This window comes from Tubulanus polymorphus, chromosome 4 (genome assembly GCF_964204645.1).
Source record: "Tubulanus polymorphus chromosome 4, tnTubPoly1.2, whole genome shotgun sequence".
NCBI lineage: Eukaryota > Metazoa > Nemertea > Palaeonemertea > Tubulaniformes > Tubulanidae > Tubulanus > Tubulanus polymorphus.
This window is the reverse complement of record NC_134028.1, coordinates 5631096-5655196: the sequence shown is the minus strand read 5'-3', so window position 1 is coordinate 5655196 and position 24101 is coordinate 5631096. Positions and strand designations below refer to the sequence as shown.

Sequence of the window (24101 nt, the reverse complement as noted above, 5' to 3'; positions counted from 1 at the left end):
GACGCTGACGGAATTTTTCAATTATCTTTAATAATGAGGAATGAAGTCCCTGGGACCCAGGACCTTTGACTCATTGGAAACGCTAGGGTTAATACCAGGCTCAGGAAGAATGAATCATTTCAATAACTCGTCCTCAGTTGTGTAGTTCCTCAAATTGCAGTCAAGTCAACATCCGTTAAAACGCCATATGTTTTTATGCCACTGCTCATTAAACACCAAAAGACCAAATTTGCTCAATCTAACTCAAATTAAATGGCAAAATCATTCTTTATAACGCCATGTTTTTCATTGGTCCCAAACAGTGGCATTGTAACAGATGTTTACTGTATGCAGAGAATGAGATTAAACATTGTTGCATATTTATCTTTGAATCTTCTAATTTATTGGTTCAACACCAACTAAAAAACATACAGTTTATCAATCTAATTTATCATATTTTTTGGATGACCGGTTTTTTAGTAAAACAAAGTTTTTATCGTAATATATGCTATGCATGACACGTTTTCGAGAAATATGATAAAATTCACATAGATCGAAAAAAATCTAGATAATAGCAATATACGGTAGAATACTGATTAAGTATCTACCGACTGATCTACAGACATCGTCAATACTGATAAATTAAGTCAGTAGATCACTTGTCTGGTCAAAACTTTCCATTATTCACGACAAAAACGCCCCATATCCTTTAACCTGATATTAGACAAAATTGTGGAATTTTACCATTACTAATGGTACATGTACATGTTTAATGACTTCTAAGATTTGACTCCATCGCAAGCAAAACCCAGAACATTCACTATTGTGACAGCAACAGTTAAAATTACAACATATGAAACCAGTAGTCATGATCATGGATTTGATAAGATTCATTATACGAATTCAAAATTACATAGCTCTTTCAATATAAACATTCTAATTCACATTCCATCGGTTTTTTTTCTACAATTGATTAACTACTTTATTATCAAATACTTTCAGTCATTTTGAAAGATTTCTTATCGTTAAAAAAAAATCTTTTTCTGATTACATTTTAAGTACCAAGATTCGTCAAATATTAAATTTACTTTTAATTACTGATTTTTTATCTGTCAACATATACAGTTAAGAATTCTAAAAAAAAGTTCATAGTTACTTTGCGTTAAAATTACAGATTCAGTAAATGACTAGGTTTTTTAAAATTACAACATGGTACATATTTACCAACAATGATTTCATTTCTAAGTTTCTCATAATTCATTACTATTAAAATTCGTTAACATTATATATAATAGCCGGGGACAAATTCATGGTAAGTGAAATGTTAACCAGTGTTCAAAATATCATAACAAATGAATGTAAATCTAAACGCCGGTTAACATCAGCCTTTCTAAACCAGAATTCATTATTTCTAGCTAATACGGGCTCAATTTACATGAATGAAGTTAAAACGGTAATGGATGGACAAGCAATATACACATACATGTACAAGCAGCAGGGTTAGAATAGTAAAATTGTAGAACAGAGGCGTGAGCTATATGACTTGTTGGAAATATTGCTATGATCATCAATTGTGTAACCGCGCGCACAGTGAAAGCACACTGATTTTACCGATGTTTACGAGGCCGCCACGTTCACCGCGATATTTTCTTTATCTTTCGTCGCTTCCGCGGCTGCAGACGCTTCTATATGATGAACCGGCGAACCGCCTATATGATTCTGCGTAGAACCGGCAGCCGCGACGCCTATCAGTCCCTTGGCCGCTCCTCCGCGACGTCGGTTCTTTTTACTCGGTTTCTGCGGTTCGTTCTGCGGTTTAAGCTGATGGTTCTGGTGATCCTGGTGGAGTTTTTTGCCCGATCGCTGCTGACGCGTGTTCTGCGCGGTCGCCGATATGTGCGGGAATAATTTCGTGATCGTACCGACCGCTTTAGTCCGTCCTTCGCGAAACACCATACGCATGTCCGTTCGTAAATATTCCGGATTCTTGATGAAACGGAACCGCACGGTAGCTTTATCCCCCGTTCGTAAATGCTCCTCGGTCATCGTCATAATGGTCGCTGTCTGGCGAACGCTACCAACATGCACTGAAATCAAAATCAATTGAAAGTAAGTGCACTTACAAGACTTATTAAATCTGAGATTACAGCATTGTGGTGACAAACTATGCCATAATGCATACACAGCTTGGAATTAGAAAAGACAACCATCTGAGAGACAGATCTTCAGAAAAAGTACCGAGCTCTTTTTCAAATTCCCTGACTTTGCCCTAGTTTTGAAAGAGAAAGAGTCAGAATTCCCTGATTTTCCCCGGCAGGCAAAAATAATTGTCATCTGTAAGAATGCCAAAGAATATTTCATAAAAAATATTTGACTCGAACGCAAATTAATAAATATATTCCTCTGGATTAAAATCAAAACCAATCAATCCATTTAACAGAACCTTTCAGACTCTCTAACAGTACTTAGAAACCAGCAACTTACAAAACGCACGGACAACCAGCACTTTTGATCTAGAAATAGTTAGATTCAAAAACCATTTTTTCCTCACTTACCCATAGCCTGATAACGAACGCTTATCGTCGTGGGATGATGCAATACAAGTATTTCGCCTTCAAACTCCCAACAAGCTTTCGGATCAATCTTCGGAGACACCATCACCATTCCTTTACGAATTTGATTACGTTTAATCTGCAACGAAAATCACCAAAGAATGTATAAAACATTTCATGTTGGTTAGTCGAATAAGACTCTATTCCATGTCAACTGTAGATAAATGTAAAAGGTCAACAAAAAGATTTTATGCAATAAATTCTTTCGGCTGTAGACTAAACAGCCATCATCAGGTGGAGTCAGGCGCGCCGAACAGCAAAAACGTGGTTTCATTTCAATTCATTCATTCTAGAATTATTTCATTTCAATTATTCCATCTTAACTAGTATTTTCTCACTTAAAACGTGTGAAAGAAGCTTCGGTCTAATGATTTACAGTCAACTATACCTTTTTTAATGAGAAAGATGCCGTCTGACCTCCTCGCACCATTTTCACCGCCATACGCTTCCGGTGTATACTCTTGATAACTATCGTTTGAAAATGCCCTAATGCGTCGGGTCCGAGTAATAGTACGTCATTCAGCTGTATCGTACCTCTTAGACATGTGCCTGATACTACTGTACCAACACCCTGTGAACATAGAATGAAATATTGATAAAAGCGAGATCGGTTACTTTACATTGAAACTAGGTGTCCAGGGACACCATGCCCTCTTGGTGAAACGCTTAACAATCTGACAATTTCCATATTCAACACCCCTTGTGAATAAATACAGTTATCAACGAGCTTGAAACTCACCACAATCATAAAACTTGTCATATAGGCTACAATTGTGCAATTGATTGTGGTAACAAATCTATTGAAGCGCCATAAAAAATTTAACTGGATTCTGTCTAAAGGACAAACAAATGGATGAAAAGTGAACACAATAGCCAACTGGGATTTAAGTCCCAAGTGGCTAAAGTGGTTACCAGAAGCGTGGGTTACAAAGAAATTTCAGTCGCTCATGGGATTAACAATTGACTTCAGACTGCTTACCGGAACTGAGAAAGTGTCATCTATTTGAAACTCGGGCGGCTCACTGTCGTTGAACGCTATCCTCGTGGATAAGAGATTCATGAACATCTTTAATAAACTAAGATTCTTCCCAGAGACGTTCGAAACTTGAAATATCGGACATATTCTACAAATAAACGATAACAACAGCATGTGAAAAACATCCACCAACTTAGGGTTTAAAGTACTAAGGCGAGAGAGTATTTGATAGTTAAAGTGAGAAATTTTCAAGCAATGACACCTTAGCTATCAGACTGCAGCCCTTACATAAATCGTTAAAATCCAAAGAAAATAATGTTAAATATTGGTTTAGCTAATTTGGAATACCCAAACTTAAAAGTTAGTTCTTTTAAAAATTTTTTGTGAAAAGTAAGCACTTTTTAAAGGCCTTACTAAATGTTTTCGGGATTAAGGCACTTTTAAGCACTTTGGAGACTCATTATGAACCCTAAACTAAATCATCTTTGATAAATTAATCAAAATAGTGACAACATTAATTACCGTTCAGAACTGAAATTTGTAGCTGAAACGACGACGTCGTCTTCGTTTTGAACGAGAACGGGAATTTTTCGACAGCCCGGAGATTTGAGAACTTTCTGCAACAGTTTCATCGTATCCTCGAGCACGTTCGGAGGACACATGTCGATCTTAGTGACGACGACGAACACCGGAACGTTCAACGCTAACGCCAAACCGAGATGTTCTTTAGTCATACCGATTATACCGGCGTTAGATCCGATCTGAAATGAAAATCAATTTCATCACTTTTTCACCGTTTTTTCCTAACACATCGGCTGCCAGTCACATATAAGTGCAGCGAATTCTTCCAACATGTATATCCATGCTCTATTAGTAATTAGTTTTTACGATTCATTTCCATAAAACTTTATCCTCGGAAATATTTATCAATTTCACTGATGCACAATTTTTTCAAAATGCTTACCATCAACATTGAAAAGTCTGGAGCGTGTCCTGTCATACCGAATACCGTAGTTTTTAAGTATTTTTCATGTCCAGCCAAATCTATGAACGTAATCACCTAGAAAAAGAATTAGAATATCTATAGGCCTATAGCACTTCTGTACAGATCAGGGAATATAAAAATCCTTCATATTTTCCTGACCCTTGACTAAAAATTCCCTGATCAAATCATAAGATATTCTCTATGGGCGTTCTTTCTTATCGACAGGTTCCTTGTGCAACTCATCACCACCATGAACAATAACCAAATATTCAAGTCTCTTGACTTTATACCGATTTTCAAGAAATGAGTCAGTAGAATGCCCCAATTTTCCTTGCAGGGTAAAATAAAATCCAGAATTCCCTGATCTGTAAGAACCCTGATAGCAATTAATTTGTTCAAACTAATACAGCAATAGAAAATCATGCCTACCTTAGACGACTGCTCACAGATCTTGGTCCAATCCAAATGTCCATGATCCGGTTTATTGACGACCTGTCCGCTGCTATCAAACCCTAAGATATCGTTTCCCACGCTGCTCGTTCGCCCCGATTCCATTTCGTGTTTATGTCTGAACAGTTTCTGTCGCGCGAAACCACGTCCGTTATCCAGTTCACCGTGCGTCAATACGCCCAGCAGCGTACTTTTGCCGGCATCGACATTGCCAACAACTGCCACTCTAGAATACAAACATTTCAATCAAATACAGCCAAATTTTGTAATTCCTATTTCACAGTTACCAGGCAGTGTCATTGATTCGAAATATAACCCGAACAACCACCACTGTTGAGAGTTCATTCTACTCTACAACTTGTTGTACAGTTAAGAGTACTCCAGGCGCGTTGGAAGCAATTTTTAATTGCTGCGGCCAAATGCCGATTTTGGACAGGTCCTACATATTGCTGCGGCGAATTTACTTAATTTTTTCAAAAACATTGTATTCAAAGAAAAAAAAACGTCATTCAGTAAATCAAGGCCGAGGCTATCGCCGCTGCAGTCGCTGCTCTTCCAACGCAACTGTACTCTCAAATATACCACAAACAGTATCGTGAAATGCCATGAGTTGTGTTTTCGTAACGTTGTCTGGCTGCTGATTGTATCTTGGTGCATTCTGCACATTAACATAAACAAAGACTTGAAATCGCAGTTTTTACCTGACTTCCATAAAATCGCGCTCTTCCGCTCGTTTCCGCAGCAGATATTCGTGCACAACGCCCTCTGGTGTCGTTCGCTCTCTTAACTTGACGCAATCGGCGTTTAGCGATTCGGCCATACTTGTCAACGTCGCGACCGAGGCATCCATGTCCTTCTCGCTGATACCAGGAGGATCACCCTCTGAGCAGAGAAACACGAAAAGGGGAAGGTATGATATTAAATGCTAGATTATTTACACGCGAAATCTATTCATCCCCAGTATGAATTTGAAAGTTCAGCTACTTATGATACACAACATACATTGACTATCAAAGAAATTTAGACAAAGATTTTCCGGAATAATTTCAGATATCACAGCAATAGATGTCAATGGTACGGCTTACCTCCTGTTCCTAGTTCGTATATAGTTTCTCCTTGTCCTGTCATGTATTTCAATCGCTCCAATAGTATTTCATATTCGTCCGTAGTTGGACTTACAAATGATAACTAAATAAACATACATATACAGTGCTATATTAGCCCAATCATTATCAACCACTATTATTACTAATACAACGGAATCTCAATGCATGTCAGTGGAAATGGAAAATATCTGTTTGATATTGAAACTAAAACTTCCGATCCAGAATGCAACCTCAGTAAAATGATGTGTCATATAATCAATAATTGGAAATGATTACCAACATACAGTTCTTACCTTACTAACAAGTGTTTCCATCTCGACCTCTTCATTATCAACACCGTTATGTTTATGATTGTTATTCGGTGAGAATAAGTCGTTTTCGATCGACTCGTCGTCGTCAGCAGACGTCGACGGCTTATTTATGAATTCAGACATTTCGTCCGAATTATCAGCAATCAGTCGAACTTCAAATCACAAATCTGTTGAAAAATGAAAATCATGTCAAACAGAATTCCAAGAACCATTTGGAGAGGTTTACATGCAGATTCCAAGGTTTTGTTAGCGTGGTAGGATAAGTAATTACTCAAACAAAAAATTTTAATACCCAAGTTCAGACTTCCTGAATAGGTATGCTAACCATAGTTACTGACTAACTCAACCTAACTCGGAAAAATAAGTTAAAGTACAATAAAAAATCATGGAAATAACCATTCTGAATTACTTTTGCATATAATCATACCAGTCCTATGCAAGTAACAGCAAATTTGATAAAATAATAAAAGATGAACTAATGAGCTCTAGGCCGCAAGTTATAAAACTTGGCCCCCTGCATAATTTGAACCAGTAATTAATGTGCAAAAAAAACCCTTTCTTTAGTGACAGCTACCACAACGTTGAAAGATAAATTCATTCAATCCTGCCAGAAGGGACAGCACGTATTACTCTTTTAACAGCTGTTTGTAAAACTCAACACGTTTGAGTCCATTGTATTATAACAGCTGTGGAACACTAGATGTATCTGAATGAAATTAATAATTACAATACAAGCACAGTCCTACTATAAAAATGAGCTAAGCATTTTTATTTCACCTGTAATCCTTGTTTCCCAGACTGCGGTTAGTTAGTCTATATGATGTTCACCCAAAAAATACAACAATGCACAAATCAGCTGAATAGTTTTTAAGTTCCCCTTTAATCACAGAAACAATTAAGAATTCAAGCTAGGCATCCAATAGTGATACGCGCATCCTGCATGATCTAAAACTCAGTCAGTCAACTACTTCGAAACAACACAACAGAATGCTGTCTGTTTTCCATCTGCACGTCGTTAAGAAAGACTGATTTATTTATTCTTCCAGCAGTCCCCACTACTCGTTAGTAAGTGACATTACGAAATCTGATGAAATCAGTCAGCAATAACTAGGCGCACCAAATTTGGAATGCAGCCAATAACGTGAGATGTCTGAGATGATGAAGTGTGATGAATGGGTTGTGTAATGTCACTCGACACTCACCCCCGGTCCAGGCCACCGGCTTAAATTATTTCACCTTGTAAACTAATCTTTTCTGCAGTTATCTTCTAGACAGTAACTCTACCATCACTAGCAAACCGAAGCCATCTACTCTAACAACAGATCAATGAGGTTAATCGAGCATATTACCAAGTTGTACCCACCAAAATTGGTCCTGATTTGCTTTATTTTCGCCGAAACCCATGAACCGTGAACGGTGCCAATCGCAACGACATCTACCGGTTGCAACTCGTGTACGCGTACAAGTGTTCACTAAAATGCGTACCACAGATCATATAGAATAAGGACAGCTCCGTCACCATCTTGATCGTTGTTTACCACAACTCAACAACTCAATTAGTTGTTTATTTACAGGGATATTTGCCACAGATTCACAGATTTTCGTTCAAAAAAGCATAGACACCAAAGGCAACCTTCAAAAATTACTCTGTCATTTGATAACAAATAGATTTTATTCATTCATCATTTAAAGCACAGCTAGTCAAAAATGCGGTTCTGTATTTCTCGAGGTGCACGGCTTCTTCAATTGCAATCCCGCAAATTTACAAACTAAAAAGAAAGTGTTTTGAAATGTTTACAATTTTTACATTGAAAGAGTTATCCTTCAGTTAAGAAGTTAACCCCTTTGAAGGCAATAAGCAATAAATGAGTGTTGAACTTACGCGCAAAATCCGCATGTTTTCCTGCAATCCCTGATCATAGAGGCTTTGTGGGTTGGCAGGTTACACAAGTGAGTCCAGCTAGCGCAATAAGCCAAGTTATCTACACATCCTAAACATTTTGTTATAAAAGAAACAGAGATTTAATATGTAAAATTGCAAATCTCATTCGAAATGACTGAATTTTTCAAGAGAGAGAGCTGCGAGTGGTCTTTTTAATGCTTGCATACGAACCTTGTCTGAAAAAAAGAAATACATACAACCATTAGTTTCTCCGATTATAAATTGGCCTAAATTTGAAATATCTATGGGGAGTCCATACCCGCAGAATCCACAGGTCTTTGGGCAGTATTCCAACATTTGTAAATAGTAACCATATTTGGTGCAGTATTTAACATCGCACGTGTCTCTTTTATCTACGCAAGCTAAAACGATAGGAGAAAAAAAACACAAATCGAATCTCTCTTCGATTACGGCGTGTTTTAAAACTTATAGATAACTGAAAGATAAACTTACTCTCTTCAATTCCACCGCCGCCACTGCCGGAGTCGCTTCCATCACCACCTTCGTCATCTCTCATTACTTAAATCATAACCACAGCAAATTATAAAGGGTTATCTTTCTATGTTGATTTCGACTAATAAGTGATATTTTTCTAGATTTGTTAATGTTTTTCTATTCAACAAATATTTGTATTTAATGCATGAACCTTTACTGCCGATTTTTCGTAGAATAATTTAGATCCAGTTATATATACATATATGTATATGATACGTTTCTGGCTAATGACCGATCCAAGATATTCTAGGACTTCCGCGAATGTCGACTGCAGTGACTGACAGTGATCGACAATGTATAAAAACGGCAATAAATCGAGGTAGTAAATTGTAAACTTAGCGGTTCTGCAGTAAAGGCAATAACCATGATTTGGACTTAGCCAAGTACTTACGCTCGTAAGCGGAGCTGAACAGGACAAAGCACAGCAGAACGACAGCGAATCTAAACATGATGTTGATGACTAGTGATGACTTGCGATCAATCGGGAACTGAAGACAAACAAGTTTGTGTGAAGTGGAAGCAATGAGAGGGGTATATATTGACGGATAATGAAGCGTTAATCATTGAACAACCAATGCAGATAATAATTACACATATCATGGCGATGTAATAGATCGTCTTATCAGTCGACCGCCTGGTCAATATCTCAGACCTAACACATCGCCCAAAATGATTTTTTAGTTTCAAAGGCTTCTATATGGTTGGTTCACCGTTTGATTTCAACTCAAATCAAATATCCATTTGTTTAATTTATAATGTCAATCCATTATTCCGCTACGTTCAAACTTTAAAAAATAATCGAATAGAGATCATCATTCTCTAGTTTCCAGGGGAAATTTTTCCATAACGTTGAAGATGTAATTTGTTCATCAAAATGACGATGGAGTGCCCGTTACAAACCCACCACACCTGCTGGGAACGAAACAGAGGGCTTAGAAATCGGTTACCCTTTGGACAACTTCACGGTCGTTAAATCACTGTAGACATAATTGCAGGTATGACCACCAACTGTATGAAGTAGTGTGTAACGTTCGTGCTCGGGCGATTTTGCTGCAAGGTGCTATGACATGTTTGGCCCTCAATGTACTGGACTGTACGACAGACGAACGAACGTAATACAGAAGGTAATACACAATACTCTGGAATACACTTAACTTAACTCTTTGGAATTAACGATCATTTTTAAAGTACGTAACTATGTGATTTCAATTTTTGGTTATGAATTGACCTTTATTCGATACACGTTAAAACCTTGAAAATGAAATACGTATCGAAGATCTCTATAGAGATTAAATGAATGTCATTTGTTTGTGTGTTATTTCTCCTGTGCTTGGCGTTTTTCAGTTCACTATGAGGGAACGACAGAGAAGACAGTTTTTGAATATCGGGAAATTGCTCATATTCGTTTCGTTTGTTTTATTCGTCGGCTACAAACTTGCCGGAATTCTTAGCTATAACGCGGACAATGATATGGAGAAATTTATAAACAGGGCTAGTCTGACGCAGAAACACATCGAAACTATGAGAAATTTCACTATCGTCGGGAGTTATTTTTCCGACAGGGGCGGGGAAATATTCGGTGCTGCGGCTTCTATTGGAATCGTTCACGCCCTCGATGAATCGCACATCCAACAAGGATTCGTAGCCCACTTCCAGCGGGGTCTAGTCCAAACGTCTGGCCTCCGCGCTGTCAGCCCGGCGATGACTTGGTTTCGAGGCGAGCTGGTCGTCGTCTTGCGCATTCGCGTTAACAACCCGACCGAAGATGAAATACGTCTGCGCAAATATCCCGACGCAGATGTCGGCGATAACTTCCTGTACATGCAGAAATACGATGCCAACCTGCGACCAGTTTCCCAGGGGAGAATTCTAGTTCCACCCGAGGTTAAAGGCTATAAGAACATTCTATACGGCCGAGCCATCAATCCGACTCTGTTCGTACTTCGGGATACGTTATACATGTCCCTTCCGCTGCAGAGCGAAGACTACGAAAGCAGCGAGCATATGTTCATATGGAATCTAGCAAAAAACACCATACAAAAAGTAATCATTCAAAACGAACGATTAAACTTTCGAGAAAAGAACTGGGCACCGTTCGTAGTTAACGATACGTTACACTTTGTTTACACGTTTGACCCATCGCGAGTGATCGCCTGTCTGGTCGAAGTCGCCGGCGATGAACTGGTCTGCAAATTCGTCCACCAACAAGCGGATCGAAAAAGACATCCGTTTTCAAACAGCGCCGACTTGCTGCGCGGAGCGACACCGTTTGAATTGTACAGATGGCCGTATTACATCAGCGTTGCTCGATCCCGCGTCTTGAACTCGGGGAAAGTGCTCCATGCCGCTCATTTAGTTATCATGCGAGCCGATTATTTTCACATCGTGTATACAAGCGCGCCATTAAACGTTAACTCGAAATTCATCGAAAGGGCTTCTAAAAATAAATCGCAGTCAAAGATGCAAGGTTTCCTATTTGCCGGAGGCCTTGTTCTGGAAAATGACGATTCCGTAGTTATTAGTCTGCATATGAGTGACGTCACAAGCTTCGTTGTCAGATTTCGAGGTCTGGCTGAGATATTTCGTACTATCATTGCAAAAGATGCGCAACGGAATAGCTACATGGAAGCTGATTTGCGCACACTGCAACAATTTATTGAATACGCTGTCTTGACCAGTAAAGTGGCGGATAGCCGACGGGGCGAGCTGTGAATGGCCAGCAGACAAGAGGAATGTTGAAATCCAGAAAAACGACGAGAAATGGGATTTCAAAGATCATTCCATATGATTTTCACATCTTTCCTGAATCAAAATCGACTGTCAACTTCATTATTGAATATTATGGAATCTAAATGTTTTATTTTTTACAAAATATCGCTTGTTTTCCATTGAAACATCAACATATGAATATAAGCTTTACATAACAAATAAATGTTTACATCACTTATTGTATGTGTATATATCTATAAATATTTACATTGTGTTTCAATATTACAGATTGAAATTACATACATTTTGTAAATGTGAAAATACATGCTATATAAATTTGCCGTTAATCTTATCATACAGTCGTTTCTTTTGTCATAAATTTCTATAGATTTTTTTCTAACGGTATTATTGAAAATATCTTAGAATATCGTTTGTTGATTTATATAACAACCAAAATAATGTTGAAAATATCATATCAAATTTCTAGCAGACAAAGAGGTAGCATTTTATTCAAAAGGTTTCCCGTTTTGTTGTCTTTTTCAATTATTGCCGGCCGAAATGTGACCTTGACATTATTTGTACGGCCTCAGTTCACTATCTTCCGGTGCTCGTTGCCTGTTGCGACGTTCTTTGTACAGATAATAACCCATGATGCCTAACGCTAGAAATTGGGCTATTAGAATAATACTCTGTAGAATAATGACGACTTTGAAAAGTCTTTGAGATTCTTGCATTCCAACCGCGGCAGCTGCCGTATTCGATTCACACGATGTTTTATCCGGACAAACGAACTTGGGCGGTTTGGCGTGGTAGTTCTGCTCGTAAACTGTCGTCTGAAACGATAAGATTAGAACCGTTACGCACGATGCTGTCATGAATGCTGACGTCAGCACTACTCAATAAAAGCTTATCTGAATAGAAATAATTACGTTTGTTTTCAGCGCAATACGTACCTCGTTGACTATATCAGTAAATATGACTTTTATAGCGCTATCGGGCATAGGTCCAGGGTTTTTATCCGCTATTTTTTCAATAACCGCCGCCGCTCTGACCGGGTCGTATATGGCCATATTTCGCTTTCTTTTCCATTCTCCGATGTGATTAGCTACGATTCCTCGCTGGTTGACAGACTGCAGAATCGCGTTCGAATAGAAGTCTATATTATCCCGCCAACAATCTAGATTCGCGTCGTCGATACCGCAGTCAGAACTGGAAAAAGTATTGAAAGATAGATATGCATAGTTTCCCTCTAGGAATGTATGGATAAATCATCAACATCCCTTGGACAGACGAGACCGCAACACTCAATTGTCAATCAATGGCCAAACCATCTTTAAACGTCGGATGTTAATTTTGAAATCTTAAAATATGGATTACCCTGTTACTTATTTGATAGATAGATTTAGTTTGATTTGTTTTGGTTTGATTCGGTGTCCCTTACATAGCCACCACACCTGCCGGGAGCGAAACAGGGGGGTTTGATTTTGAAATCGGAAATCGAAGTAGCGCCTACAGATATAGTTGTGTGATCGGCTGTCGAATTTACAGTGAACTTGGTGATTGATAGATTTTCGAATGTCTTATCAAATTTGATCACGACAGGATAGACACGTCTATGTAACGAGTTCGCCTTATTATATATAACCTAATGTGTAGCATCTCGTGACAGTGGATTTGGTTGCGCTTGTGTCTACGGTGAAATGACCACTGTGGCGTCCCATGAAATTCAGATGTCGTGCCGTTGGATATAATAACGTGATCGTCAATGTTTTGCTACTTAATCTGTATTCATCAAATATAAAATCAATTTCGTATCAGATATCAATCCACCCCATACGATGCAATTACATATATGAGATACATCTAGCTTGAAAACATTAATTGTGTGCGATACTGTTACATACCCTCACTCGACCACGAAATTTAAATTTGAAGTTTCTGATTATATAAAATGAACTGATCAATTCGAAGCTTAACTCATAACTGTAAAAAAACGGGATCCAATTGCTGTCGCAATATTGAAAAAACTGTGTTACACGTATACGGATTGGATGTTGTTGGGTCTTATCGGATATATAAATGGTAGCAGATAAAATCATGAACAAATATTAGGTTTTGATAAGGCATAAATTATGAGACGCACAGTACAACAAACATCCAATAATGTGCGCAGTCCGATATATTTAATATATAGGTGCAAATACATATATAGATTCGGTCGTTTAATAGCCGGTATAGTAGATTCTTTGTGCAATTATACATCCTGTTGGATTTCTATTTAAATGTGGGTAGTTTCGTGTCTATTGTACAAAATTTCAATGCCATTTCAGGGAGGAAGGCGAAAATTTCACCGGTTTTCGCGTGCGGGTTAGAAACCAGGATGTCCATATATGAAAAGCGATTGAATTCATGAAAAAATGTAACAAATCTCTGACGCCAAAACAAGTTATCATGAAGAAATAGAATTGGATTCTAAGCCCCTCGTTGCTACAAAGTCAACAAATTATTCATAAGAGTCTTGATCTAGTGTGGTATCTTCTTCGTTTCGATTGTGGAACTGGGCCCATGGGAGTAACTTACCGACAACCAGCATCAACGAAATTCCACAAACAACAAGTCAGCATCAAACCGAGTAGAACCGATGTAACCATGTTTCAGATCTGTGACCTTACTGTCGCCGGGGCTTGTCATCCACTGACTACACGCACACTAAGTCAGCCGGTTTTTATATACACGTAGAATATTACTATCGCACGAACTCTTTTTAAACACAACGCGACCCGTTCGCAATGTTTAATTCACGGTTATGAAATAAATATTTGTCAGGCGTTTACTCGTTCGTAAACCAAACTGTTTCCGCAAACACAAGCGCGTAAAAATTCTCGGTCCAAAATGTGTGTCAGTCAGTTAGCTCATCTACGATGTATTTTACATCCAAGTCGTCTGCTCAAGATAATATGACACAGATGCGGTACGCGAGAAATGCATATAGGTTCTCAAATGACAATAGCCGTTTTATGTAGCGTTGTGTCGCTTCCGCTGAATGAAGGCCGACTGTCGTCTGTCTGCGCCTGTGTCGATCTTGATTTATATTTATCTTCAAACGTTGTTTGTCTCTGAGTCAATAAATCACAATCCACGTATATATGAGCAATATTAAGTCCATTATTTATTCATGGAAACAACTATATAATTGTAATTCAATCGTCACAACCAGCACTGGTTTACCTCGGGCGAATCGAATTCCTTCCCACGTAAAAATATTCAGGTTCAAACGTCTCGACCGAATCGTTAAAAAGTGGCTAATTTTTGCTTCATTTGTTGGATAACATTCCCGCGTTAAGATTATTAGCCCGCCGTACTCGCAGCTATGCTATAAAGCAAGGTCTGTTTACGATGTAACCTGGAATAAAGATGCGCATTGACGGCGTAATTAAGGTAATTTATCAAACCATGACCTTTACACATGCAATTATCGTCATCTATAAAAAGCCTTGGGGAATTCCCTCTGATTCAAGAAAATTCAAAACCACAATTTGACTCATGACTTATTGGTTATTCTGCGAAAGGTCAGACATCAATCTATCGGCATCAATATAGACAGTGACGTGACAACAACGGCTCAATGTTACTGAAATTCTAGAAATAAATGGTATACGAAAATACATTATTGAATATGTTTTTATTTTTCATTTTCATCTTTCTTTTATTCGGATTCTGAGATACCTCCAATTCGAAACTCCCACCTGGGCAAATGGGGGCTAAAATCGGGGCGTTATTGAAACTTTTGTTGCTTCGTATGCGTCATAATAGTTCCCATAGTATCCTCAGACAAGATCATGTATATCACCATTTTGTCGGCCTGTTTAAATGGCAAGATGCCATATTGATTTTAGGTTAAGTTTCATAAGGTAAACATGCAAATTCTTGAACCTTTCTTAAATTTAATCTTTTACCTAAATATGGCCGCAGGATGTCATTTTTGGCGTCATTTTACGATATTACGAAAATTCCTTTTTCCTCGGATACATTTGAAAAAAAAAAAAACACGCAGCTCAGCACCAATAAAAATCCCGTTCGGTGACTTCGTATCTGGCAATTTCATTTTCTAATTGATAACCTACACATTTTCATTCGACGTTTGTGCCAGACATTTTTCGACGGATACGTTACCATGGTAACCTAAACATACGCCCTTGCCGACATGCGGAATGAGAAAAAAATTCGGCAATTTGTTTTTGTAGGCTGAAAGCGGAGTTACTATGTATAGATTATTTATTGCGGAATGTTAATTCCCGATCTGGAAGATACAAAACAACTCACGAGTCAAGATTATTCTTCAAGTTTATTCGAGGTTAAAAGTTTTAGATTCTACAGCATTCGCGACAGCGGTGGCGGCGGCGGCGGCGGTGCCTCGTCAAACCGATCCTCGTGACGTTTCCGACAACAGTCCAAAATCAACGCCGAATTGAAGTAACAAAATATATAGGATCGATTTTAGCAGTTACAGTACCAAATCGCCAGAATATACATATACACGGTGATCGCAGAAATACGGTATCATGTCTGACAGTCGTTTTTTTTTCTTAAAGAAACAATTCGACACAATATTCCGATACGCAGAGATACAATAAATAATAACATCGTTATTGTTGTGTCCACTTTGAGACACTAGATTATTATACACAAATCCATGATCCACAATATTCACCAATTCGCAAAATACAAGTATTTTTTCATCGCACGTTTTTTGGGTTCATTTGAGTTCGTCCATTAGCGCGCACGACAATTACGTTTTACCGGCAGCCTTTTTCGCGTTCTTTTTTTTACTTTTCGACGATTTCTTCGGCTTCTTCGTTTTGCCGTTCGATTTCACGGTGCAGATGTATTTCGTAGCTTTCATGCGACACGTTTTACACGTGACCTCGCAACACCAGTGAAATTTACAGTTGCATTTCGACTCGACGGGCACGACGCTCTTTTTCACGGTCAGGCCGCAGTCGCGACACAGTACTTTACACGACCGTTTCTCGGCGGTCGTCAGATTGCGTTTACCTTTCTTTTTGCTCGGGCGCACGCATTCGCGGCCTAACGTACCGTATGTGCCGGCGGTATTGTTCGCCATACAGTAATCCGGAGAATCTTCCAAATACAACATGTCGGTATCTTTCACTCCGGAATGAGCGATGTGCCGCGCCAAGTTTCCCTGGTTCAATTCGCCGCCTTGCAGATCGATGCGTTTTGCCCGGCGATATTTTCGCTTTAAGTAATCCCCGACGGTCCTAAAATCCGAAAGCTGTCGTATACAGGTCTTCGTGGTACAGCTTCCAGAAACACCGTGGCATTTACACGTCAATTTCATCTTCTTAATCACCGCCTAAAATCATAACCACACGGATTAAAGTTGGAAAGAATAATAGTCGCATTGGTTCGAGCACCGGGGGCTTCCATACATGTAATTTTATAATTGAATATTAATCTCTTTTCATAGGCCAAATCTGGTAGGCCTTGTCGCAGGCGCGGATCCAGACTATCGCACATGCAGCACATGCGGTAGTCGCAGTTTTCATATACCCTTGAAAATTTTTTGTTTTGGGAAAAGAGTAAATAAAAGGGCACACAATTTGTGCCCCATAATGCCTTTCTGTACTAGGACTAAAGCAAAATGTGAATGAAAATTAATTGCCCCAAATCAAGACAAGTTAAGTCATTTTCCTTTACTCAAAAGGGCACTATTCTAAAAGAGACATTATTGTTGCTCTATAGATTAAATCGAAAAAGGGCAAATTTCGCAAAAAATCTAAAAAAGGCACAAGCAAATTGAATATGAAGGCAAATTCAGTGGCATTATACCAATAAATGGCACTCAAACTCACTCGCTGGGCATTAATACTGGCCCTTTTCAAAGTTGGTGCCCTTTTTTCACTGTGCTGACGCTGTAGTCACTGAATGGCCTTGGATCCGCGCCTATGATGTTCATCTAAGCTCATTTGAACCACACGAACTAACAACTTATGACTGGTATTAAGATGAGCCTATTTCATTTATAGACCCGATGGCGGACGTAGAACTAGTCCGATTTCTGAGCTGTAAGTCTTAAGCTATCTTAAATGTTAGCCTGTTTTCACTAGTCTCGTCGGTTAGAGTTTGAGTGCTGCCTACATAATCAATCCTACATATTCGAGAACGTACCTGTCTACCGGCGTTGTTATTATGCAAATTAACCATAGCGCGAGTGTCTTTACCATTCTCCGTAGAATCGATCACTAACTTAGCAATTCTTTCGCCAAACTGAACATTATCGCTGCATCCATCCCATTTCCAGTCTTTGTGCCCTAGGAATGAAATTCAATAGGTGGAAAACACCGAAAAATACGAATTTTCGACGTCTTTTTATGAATAAAAAACCACCAACTTTACTCTTACGACTATGATCTCTAAGAGACCGACATGAATGAGGATTACGAATTCGCACCTCGCTTGCCTTTTTTTCTAGTATCGTCACAACCGCATTTATCAATCTCTCCTAAACTACAATTTCTCGTCAACGTGAACATGACTCCCGCCGAACTTATAGCGTAGATAAAACTTGTTTCACGGCTGGCTAAAAAATACAAATTACACAATTCTTCCATCATCGAAGAAAATATGATAACAGAAGTCAGATTGACACACACGTTTTACATTTCATATATCATGAACTGTGTACAATCTCTATATACATATTATTCATCCTAAAACTTGATAAAGAAATCAGGATCAATCTTTGTTTTTGGTTTTTCAAGAATCTTTAGATAGGGATTGACCCTATTATCCATTTAATTGGTAGGTTTCGTTTGATTTGTTTTGATTGTGTGTCTCTTACAAACCCACCACACCTGCCGGGAGCGAAAAAGGGGGCTTGATTTTAAAATCGGAAATCGAAGTACAGATATAGTTGCGTGATTGACGGTCGAAATAACAGAATTTCTGTTTGTGTAGAACTTATGTTTTACTTCATCAGTTTTTATTGTCAGTTTATTCCTGTTCATAATTAATTCGATTATTTAACTTTATATGATGAAATGTATACGACTGTATATCTTATATCATTTTTATGTATCTGCATTTTGTAGCATCTTTTGATTTAAGATAAATTCACTGCAAATGACATCTTTTTTTACTTATTGACAGTGAACTGAAAGGACGAAGTGACAGCAGTTTGTATTTATTTCTAATCGATGTGATGCATATTTTGTAACATTCTGTTTTGCGAATGAATAGATTTTCAATTTAAGAATTTCGACAAACCTGCAACCAAAAACTTACACGGAGAAAGATTTTGATCTTTGAATATATCAAACGCGCTCACAGAACAATTCCATTTCTCCCATTTGAATTGGTATTTGCATTCGTTTATGCCCGTCAGTACACCGGCGGCAACACTGCCAGAAAATGCCAGACAGCCTTCAAACGGCAAACACACCTAGAACGGTAAAACAAATAACATTGGGGACAAAGAGAATTGAGAGAAGAAGCGGCGGAGTTTGCGAGCAGCTCTAAAACAAATATACACAGACGAGAAAGAGAAAATAACGCTGTATAACACTGCCTCAAAATAAACATGTTGCTTGCTTTTATGTTGTGCTAATTAAAAGTCTCATTCTATCGTTCGAAAAATACGACAAGAAAACTAACTTGAAAGTCTACGGACGTCTTGATAATAACACACATCGCTAAATACTGTCATTAATGATATGATGTGTTTCTAAGGACCAATAAAGTTATTTTGCATTTGAATATATCGACAATGATTCTAATTGACCGGCAACCAGTCTAGCCTCAATATTGATGATGTAGTGCACATCCACTCAAAAATCATTATCAAAAATCTTTTGAAAATTCTTCATTGAATAGAAAATAAGTCGTGAAACTTATTAGATAATAGAACAAACGCTAATATATAAATTTACAATTGTAATTGTTATTTTAAAACGCCAAAAGTGATGACGTAGTGCACATCACATGTAAATGTTCGAATTTTAGACCGTTATAATATTCAAAGTTATAAGACCTGTTACTGAGGTAATGAGCTCGAATCTACATTTTGGGTGCAGCAATGTTTCGTACTCCCGGATATATGTAGATAGATATATGTATTAATCATATATACGTATACATATATATTCAAATCAAGGTGATCCGTCTACATAAACAGTGCATCGCATACGTCGATCAAACACTGATCGAATTTCCTACATCAAAGAGACCCAGACAAATCATATTTATCATCCCTACTTTCTCTTTCTGGATCACTAATTACTTAACCGATAATCTCCATATACCTGACTGTTATTATCTGAGCCACATCGTTACAATTTCTCTTCGATTTCCCCCCACTGTATCTTTGATATACTCTGTCCTTCTGCATCGCTGCGTGCGAACCAAGTCAATAACCTTGTAGGCCATTACAATTATGTAGATATGTATGTATGATATGAATATATATGCAGCCCACAAACACCATTTTGATAACTTAGAAACTTGAAAAAAATATTTCGATTCTATACCTAATGGAATCCCACAATAATTCTAGCCATCATCAGGCATACCGATATAGAATAGAATTACACGATATTTGATAAGTTTAAAATCCACTACATGTCGAACTTAAAAGAGTAAAGTCGAATTTTATATATCATGAATTGAAATCTAAATACGCGACGTGGGTGTAAAACTTATTATCTGTTCTCCACGTCATAGTGTGGTAATTCTACGCGATATTTCCTCCTCAGGATGCCTGATGATAGCTATGAGCCGAAACCTTGCTCGAAATATATTTACTCATTTACTACAAGAATTTTCGTCTTTTGCTGAAATTATTATGGGATTTCCCACGTATTCATCTTGTGTATCTTCTCGACCTCTATCGCGATTCCATCAAAACGCCGAAGCTTGTGTCCATGTGCACTCCAATGGGCCTGAACGAGTCTCTATTTTTATGGTGAAAGATTTGAAAAATTTTGAAACAATTTATCTTAGAATCGTTATTCCCTTCAGATACCGCAATATAGCAAAAATCCAGATCCCTTTGAAAAACGATAGTTTTTGTTATATTCGTTGAAAATCCACCGCAAGCAAAACCTGGTTTCTCGAAAGTTTACAAGCAGCACAACAAAAGTCTTACTCATCACCCTGATGTTAGCTTTGGTGGTTTCACTGAGAAATTCTGCTTGTAGAATTTGAAATTTACAGGGGAAGAATTTTATGGCATTGAGATTAAAGAAATTACGTGGACTTCAAATAGAGGAACTACATGAGTAAAAGTTTTCAACTTCTGACTTTGATGTAACGTAGATAAAGTATCCGTTTTATTTTCTACGAGTCTTGCTTCATGTTTGTGAAGTATGTTTGAGGTATAACTATGGGCGTATTACAGTCGATGGTTTAACGAAAATGAATTGAAAATGATATGCATATATGCCTAAATTATGAGAGCAAAGCTGAGGAACTTCCATATATCCTACTTCCATAAAAGGGTAAATCTCGTGGCTGAACTAGACGTACCAGATCGGCGAATAATGAATGTTATCAAGCGTAAAAACATTCGCCAGAAAAGAATGCCAGAAAATTACACCTTTCACTGGTTAAGTCCGCGTCTGAATTTGACAATGCCGATTTAATCCGATTCGGCAAAGATGTTGTATTCCCGCGGGCTTTTCTAAATAGATTCTCTTTCGTCAATTCTTAGTAAATCTCTATATTCGGGCTATATCAACATTGGCCACAACAACTTAATCCCCGTATTAGTTCAATATCGTCTGCCAGAAGGAGGTTGTTTGGGGGAGATATCGTCGTCTAATAATGCGCTTGTTGGTGGCCAATTTCTATGTGGTCTCTGCCTGGACTAATGAACAATGAAGCCTACGCAAGCGTCTTCTTAAAAAGACAAGAAAAAATTCATACCCTTCGGTCATATTAAGAAAAATATTTACAAAGGTAAATTGAATGTAAAGAACTAACGATTCAATTCAATTATATGTGAGAAAAAACTTTGAGAAAGAATTACCAATGGAAATGGAAAGAAGATCGAGTTTATTGCGTCTGTCTTTTACCGGTTTCCGTCGATAATGTACTAATAGTAACAGAACTATAAAATAGTCGGCTGTGTTTTCTACGAATTTATTGCACCCCGAAAGAGTTTTGAGGAATTCGTTATCAACTTTTGTTCAAATGCCAATCCTCGCATATATGTATTGTAAAGATATACGTACATCGCGCGAGGATGAAAATTTCGTGTTTTTGTTTTTTTCTCCCGACTTTCCATTCGTAATATGAACGCGCCTATACGCGCGGTGGACATTGCAATACGCGCGCGCGCGATAGCCTCGGGTCAAACTGTCGTCGAAAGACCGAACCAAGCCTAGAAATATCCAGGAAAGTTCAACCTGTCATTCAAAATCAAACTATATCAAATAATAATTAATTCAGTATTATTTATTTGTTTACTCCGCTAAGGTTCACTCACGTTACGCACATTCATAGTCTAATTCGATTGTTATAATGTTCAAGTTATTGTTATCTAAACCAGTGCCACTCCTAAACTGATATCCACGTATTATTTCAGGAAACTTATCGCTATGATCTAACCGATCATTCACGCATACTTAACGGAAGAACTATCATTTCTTTACAAAATACGGATGGTACATTCCGATTCATTAGACAATCTACCGAATCTGGCCAATAATTGGTTTTATTCTTTTCTTTTCATCTTGTTCGCTTTGAATTTGATTTTGGAAAAATGTTCCGTTCTTGTGTTCGAGTCTCTGCTGATATTCAATCAAAAATTTAGATAGAAATATCCGATAGATAGAATTATGAGAAAAACCGCCACGATATCGAGCGAGATGATTCGAATAGGTTCGCGGTGTCATATCGTGACTGAATAGTTAAATTTGTCTGGAAAAGTTGGACAACACAAAATCGATAAAGAGATTTCTGAAATAAAAATGTCAGCAGTTCGTCTGACGCAATTGAACAGTATCAGTTTTCAGTCGATCGAAATCGATGCAAATCTCTCGTGGCGTTTCGGGATTAAAATATCGGTTAGTTCGGATTTGAATGACAGGGGAACACCTCCTCGTCAGACGACCGAGATTAAAATATTCGAGAACACGAGAAATCAGTCAATATCGTTCACTACACATTTAATATCTTGGATATTGGATCTTGACTGTTGTTATTTGAACTGTGGCCCGTTCCATCCCGGATCAATGACGCACGCGTCCAACTTTGTCAACCCCAGAGACAACAAAAATAAATTGATTCGACAAAATCGATTTGCGTTCGTCTGCGTGGTCTGAAACATCCTCCCCTTATCACAGCCCGAATCTGCGTACTTACTGAACTTTGGTCGCGAAATACGATTTGTCAGAATTTTGCCCCGACAAGGTCAATCCTTGTCCAGGATATTGCGCATATACATTTTCGAGCATGTTCTTTTGATACATTTGAATAGAAAAAATGCAAGCATCGGGAAAGACTTTTAAAACCTACCAAATTTCTCATAATTTCTATATTACACATTTTCGTTCTTAAACACGTTTTTGACTATTAACAAACAACACAATTTTCATCTTGACTTATATACACTTTCGAAATTCTGGAATAAGGAAATTAAGTAAATACGAGAGACTTACCTTTGACCCGGTGATAAGCACGTTGTATTGCCTGAAATGATAAGTCTCTGAATATGATATTTTATCTGTTGAATAAGGAATCAAGTCAACAAAGTCGGTAAAACAAACTGAGAAAATTTGTATCGTTAAACGATGAAAAAGCTTGGAAGACAAAAAATGATACATCAGAAGAATCCAGAATTCATTCTTGTTTTGTTCAATTAGCAAAAAAAAGATAATCGCCGTCGTGATAAAGATCTTTGGGAAATCGTTTCAAAAGATAAACTCATAAACTTGTGAAATTTGTGCTCATCTCGAAATTCCTTTTGGATAATCCTATAAATAACAGGCTTATCACTGTTTCACGCCGTGTGTGAACGTTTCAATTCCACGAAACACTGATAAATCCGTTATCGAATACACGCATTCGTTTTAAAAGCTTTTTATTCCTACCAGTTGGTGACCCCGCCGAATGTCGAGATTAGTACTGCCACTCCTAGAACTACCCAAAACACGACCGCCATCACACACTGTGCCCAGAATACATCTACTCAGACGCTTCTTATCCGTCGAAAGATAGTGAGTTCAATTTTGCCCGCTCGAGTTATTCGGGATATCATTATTAAGGCATGTTTTCTGTCGGTGGTGTGCTCTCATTCTGCGTCGCTGAACGCGTGGACTAGAGAAAAAGCGCGCTCTGCTGCTCTTTTACCAGTCGTAGATTATAACGACGAAAAGCCAATCAAGAGCCGAAGCAGTCTTAGATGTTTGCCGCGGTCTCCGACTTATAAAAGGCCGACGCTCTCGGCAAGGCTTTTGATAAACACGACGCATCGCCGAAGCGTACAGGGTTCCGCATTACGAAGACGACTCCCC

At 38.1% G+C, this 24101-nt stretch overlaps 4 protein-coding genes and 1 long non-coding RNA gene across 6 annotated transcripts; 1 reads left to right on the top strand and 4 right to left on the bottom strand.

Moving 5' to 3' along the window:
• Positions 1-379: 379 nt before the first annotated feature.
• LOC141903250 (GTP-binding protein 1-like) lies at positions 380-7853 on the bottom strand. Of its 2 annotated transcripts, none has more exons than XM_074791336.1 (11): positions 7783-7853; positions 6402-6586; positions 6088-6190; positions 5704-5884; positions 4982-5228; positions 4532-4627; positions 4090-4328; positions 3571-3715; positions 2980-3162; positions 2535-2670; positions 380-2066 (listed from the first exon to the last, which is right to left on the bottom strand). In XM_074791336.1, exons 2-11 carry the CDS (start codon positions 6540-6542, stop codon positions 1597-1599), a joined length of 1941 nt encoding a protein of 646 aa, XP_074647437.1. In that variant the 5' UTR covers positions 6543-6586; positions 7783-7853; the 3' UTR covers positions 380-1596. The 2 variants fall into 2 exon arrangements, with proteins under 2 accessions (XP_074647437.1, XP_074647438.1); XM_074791337.1 differs by having other exon boundaries at positions 7656-7783.
• A 775-nt stretch (positions 7854-8628) lies between these two features.
• LOC141904758 (uncharacterized) lies at positions 8629-9303 on the bottom strand. The gene is made up of 3 exons (XR_012619196.1): positions 9248-9303; positions 8815-8880; positions 8629-8723 (listed from the first exon to the last, which is right to left on the bottom strand). It is a non-coding gene; the product is annotated as an uncharacterized LOC141904758 (long non-coding RNA).
• A 903-nt stretch (positions 9304-10206) lies between these two features.
• Positions 10207-11568, top strand: LOC141903442 (uncharacterized). The gene has a single exon (XM_074791559.1). The coding sequence runs from the start codon at positions 10207-10209 to the stop codon at positions 11566-11568; it is 1362 nt and encodes a 453-aa protein (XP_074647660.1).
• Positions 11569-11905: 337 nt separating this feature from the next.
• On the bottom strand, positions 11906-14972 carry LOC141903785 (uncharacterized). Its single transcript, XM_074792099.1, has 3 exons — positions 14146-14972; positions 12519-12774; positions 11906-12398 (listed from the first exon to the last, which is right to left on the bottom strand). Exons 1-3 carry the CDS (start codon positions 14214-14216, stop codon positions 12138-12140), a joined length of 588 nt encoding a protein of 195 aa, XP_074648200.1. The 5' UTR covers positions 14217-14972; the 3' UTR covers positions 11906-12137.
• An 879-nt stretch (positions 14973-15851) lies between these two features.
• LOC141903983 (protein Wnt-8b-like) lies at positions 15852-23853 on the bottom strand. The gene is made up of 6 exons (XM_074792411.1): positions 23679-23853; positions 23247-23277; positions 18874-19030; positions 18041-18169; positions 17758-17900; positions 15852-16942 (listed from the first exon to the last, which is right to left on the bottom strand). Exons 1-6 carry the CDS (start codon positions 23747-23749, stop codon positions 16355-16357), a joined length of 1119 nt encoding a protein of 372 aa, XP_074648512.1. The 5' UTR covers positions 23750-23853; the 3' UTR covers positions 15852-16354.
• Positions 23854-24101: the final 248 nt, after the last annotated feature.

Coding starts and splice junctions, on each gene's coding strand:
- LOC141903785 (XM_074792099.1), bottom strand. CDS start 14,216: ATGGTTACATCGGTTCTACTCGGTTTGATGCTGACTTGTTGTTTGTGG. Junction 12,775..14,145: donor TTCGTTGATGCTGGTTGTCG/GTAAGTTACTCC, acceptor TACTTTTTCCAG/TTCTGACTGCGGTATCGACG. Junction 12,399..12,518: donor TTACTGATATAGTCAACGAG/GTACGTATTGCG, acceptor TTATCGTTTCAG/ACGACAGTTTACGAGCAGAA.
- LOC141903250 (XM_074791336.1), bottom strand. CDS start 6,542: ATGTCTGAATTCATAAATAAGCCGTCGACGTCTGCTGACGACGACGAG. Junction 5,229..5,703: donor CGCGATTTTATGGAAGTCAG/GTAAAAACTGCG, acceptor TTTGTATTCTAG/AGTGGCAGTTGTTGGCAATG. Junction 2,067..2,534: donor CGTTCGTTATCAGGCTATGG/GTAAGTGAGGAA, acceptor TTTTGATTTCAG/TGCATGTTGGTAGCGTTCGC.
- LOC141903983 (XM_074792411.1), bottom strand. CDS start 23,749: ATGGCGGTCGTGTTTTGGGTAGTTCTAGGAGTGGCAGTACTAATCTCG. Junction 23,278..23,678: donor TTCGGCGGGGTCACCAACTG/GTAGGAATAAAA, acceptor TTATCATTTCAG/GCAATACAACGTGCTTATCA. Junction 16,943..17,757: donor ATAACAACGCCGGTAGACAG/GTACGTTCTCGA, acceptor TTATGATTTTAG/GCGGTGATTAAGAAGATGAA.
- LOC141903442 (XM_074791559.1), top strand. CDS start 10,207: ATGAGGGAACGACAGAGAAGACAGTTTTTGAATATCGGGAAATTGCTC.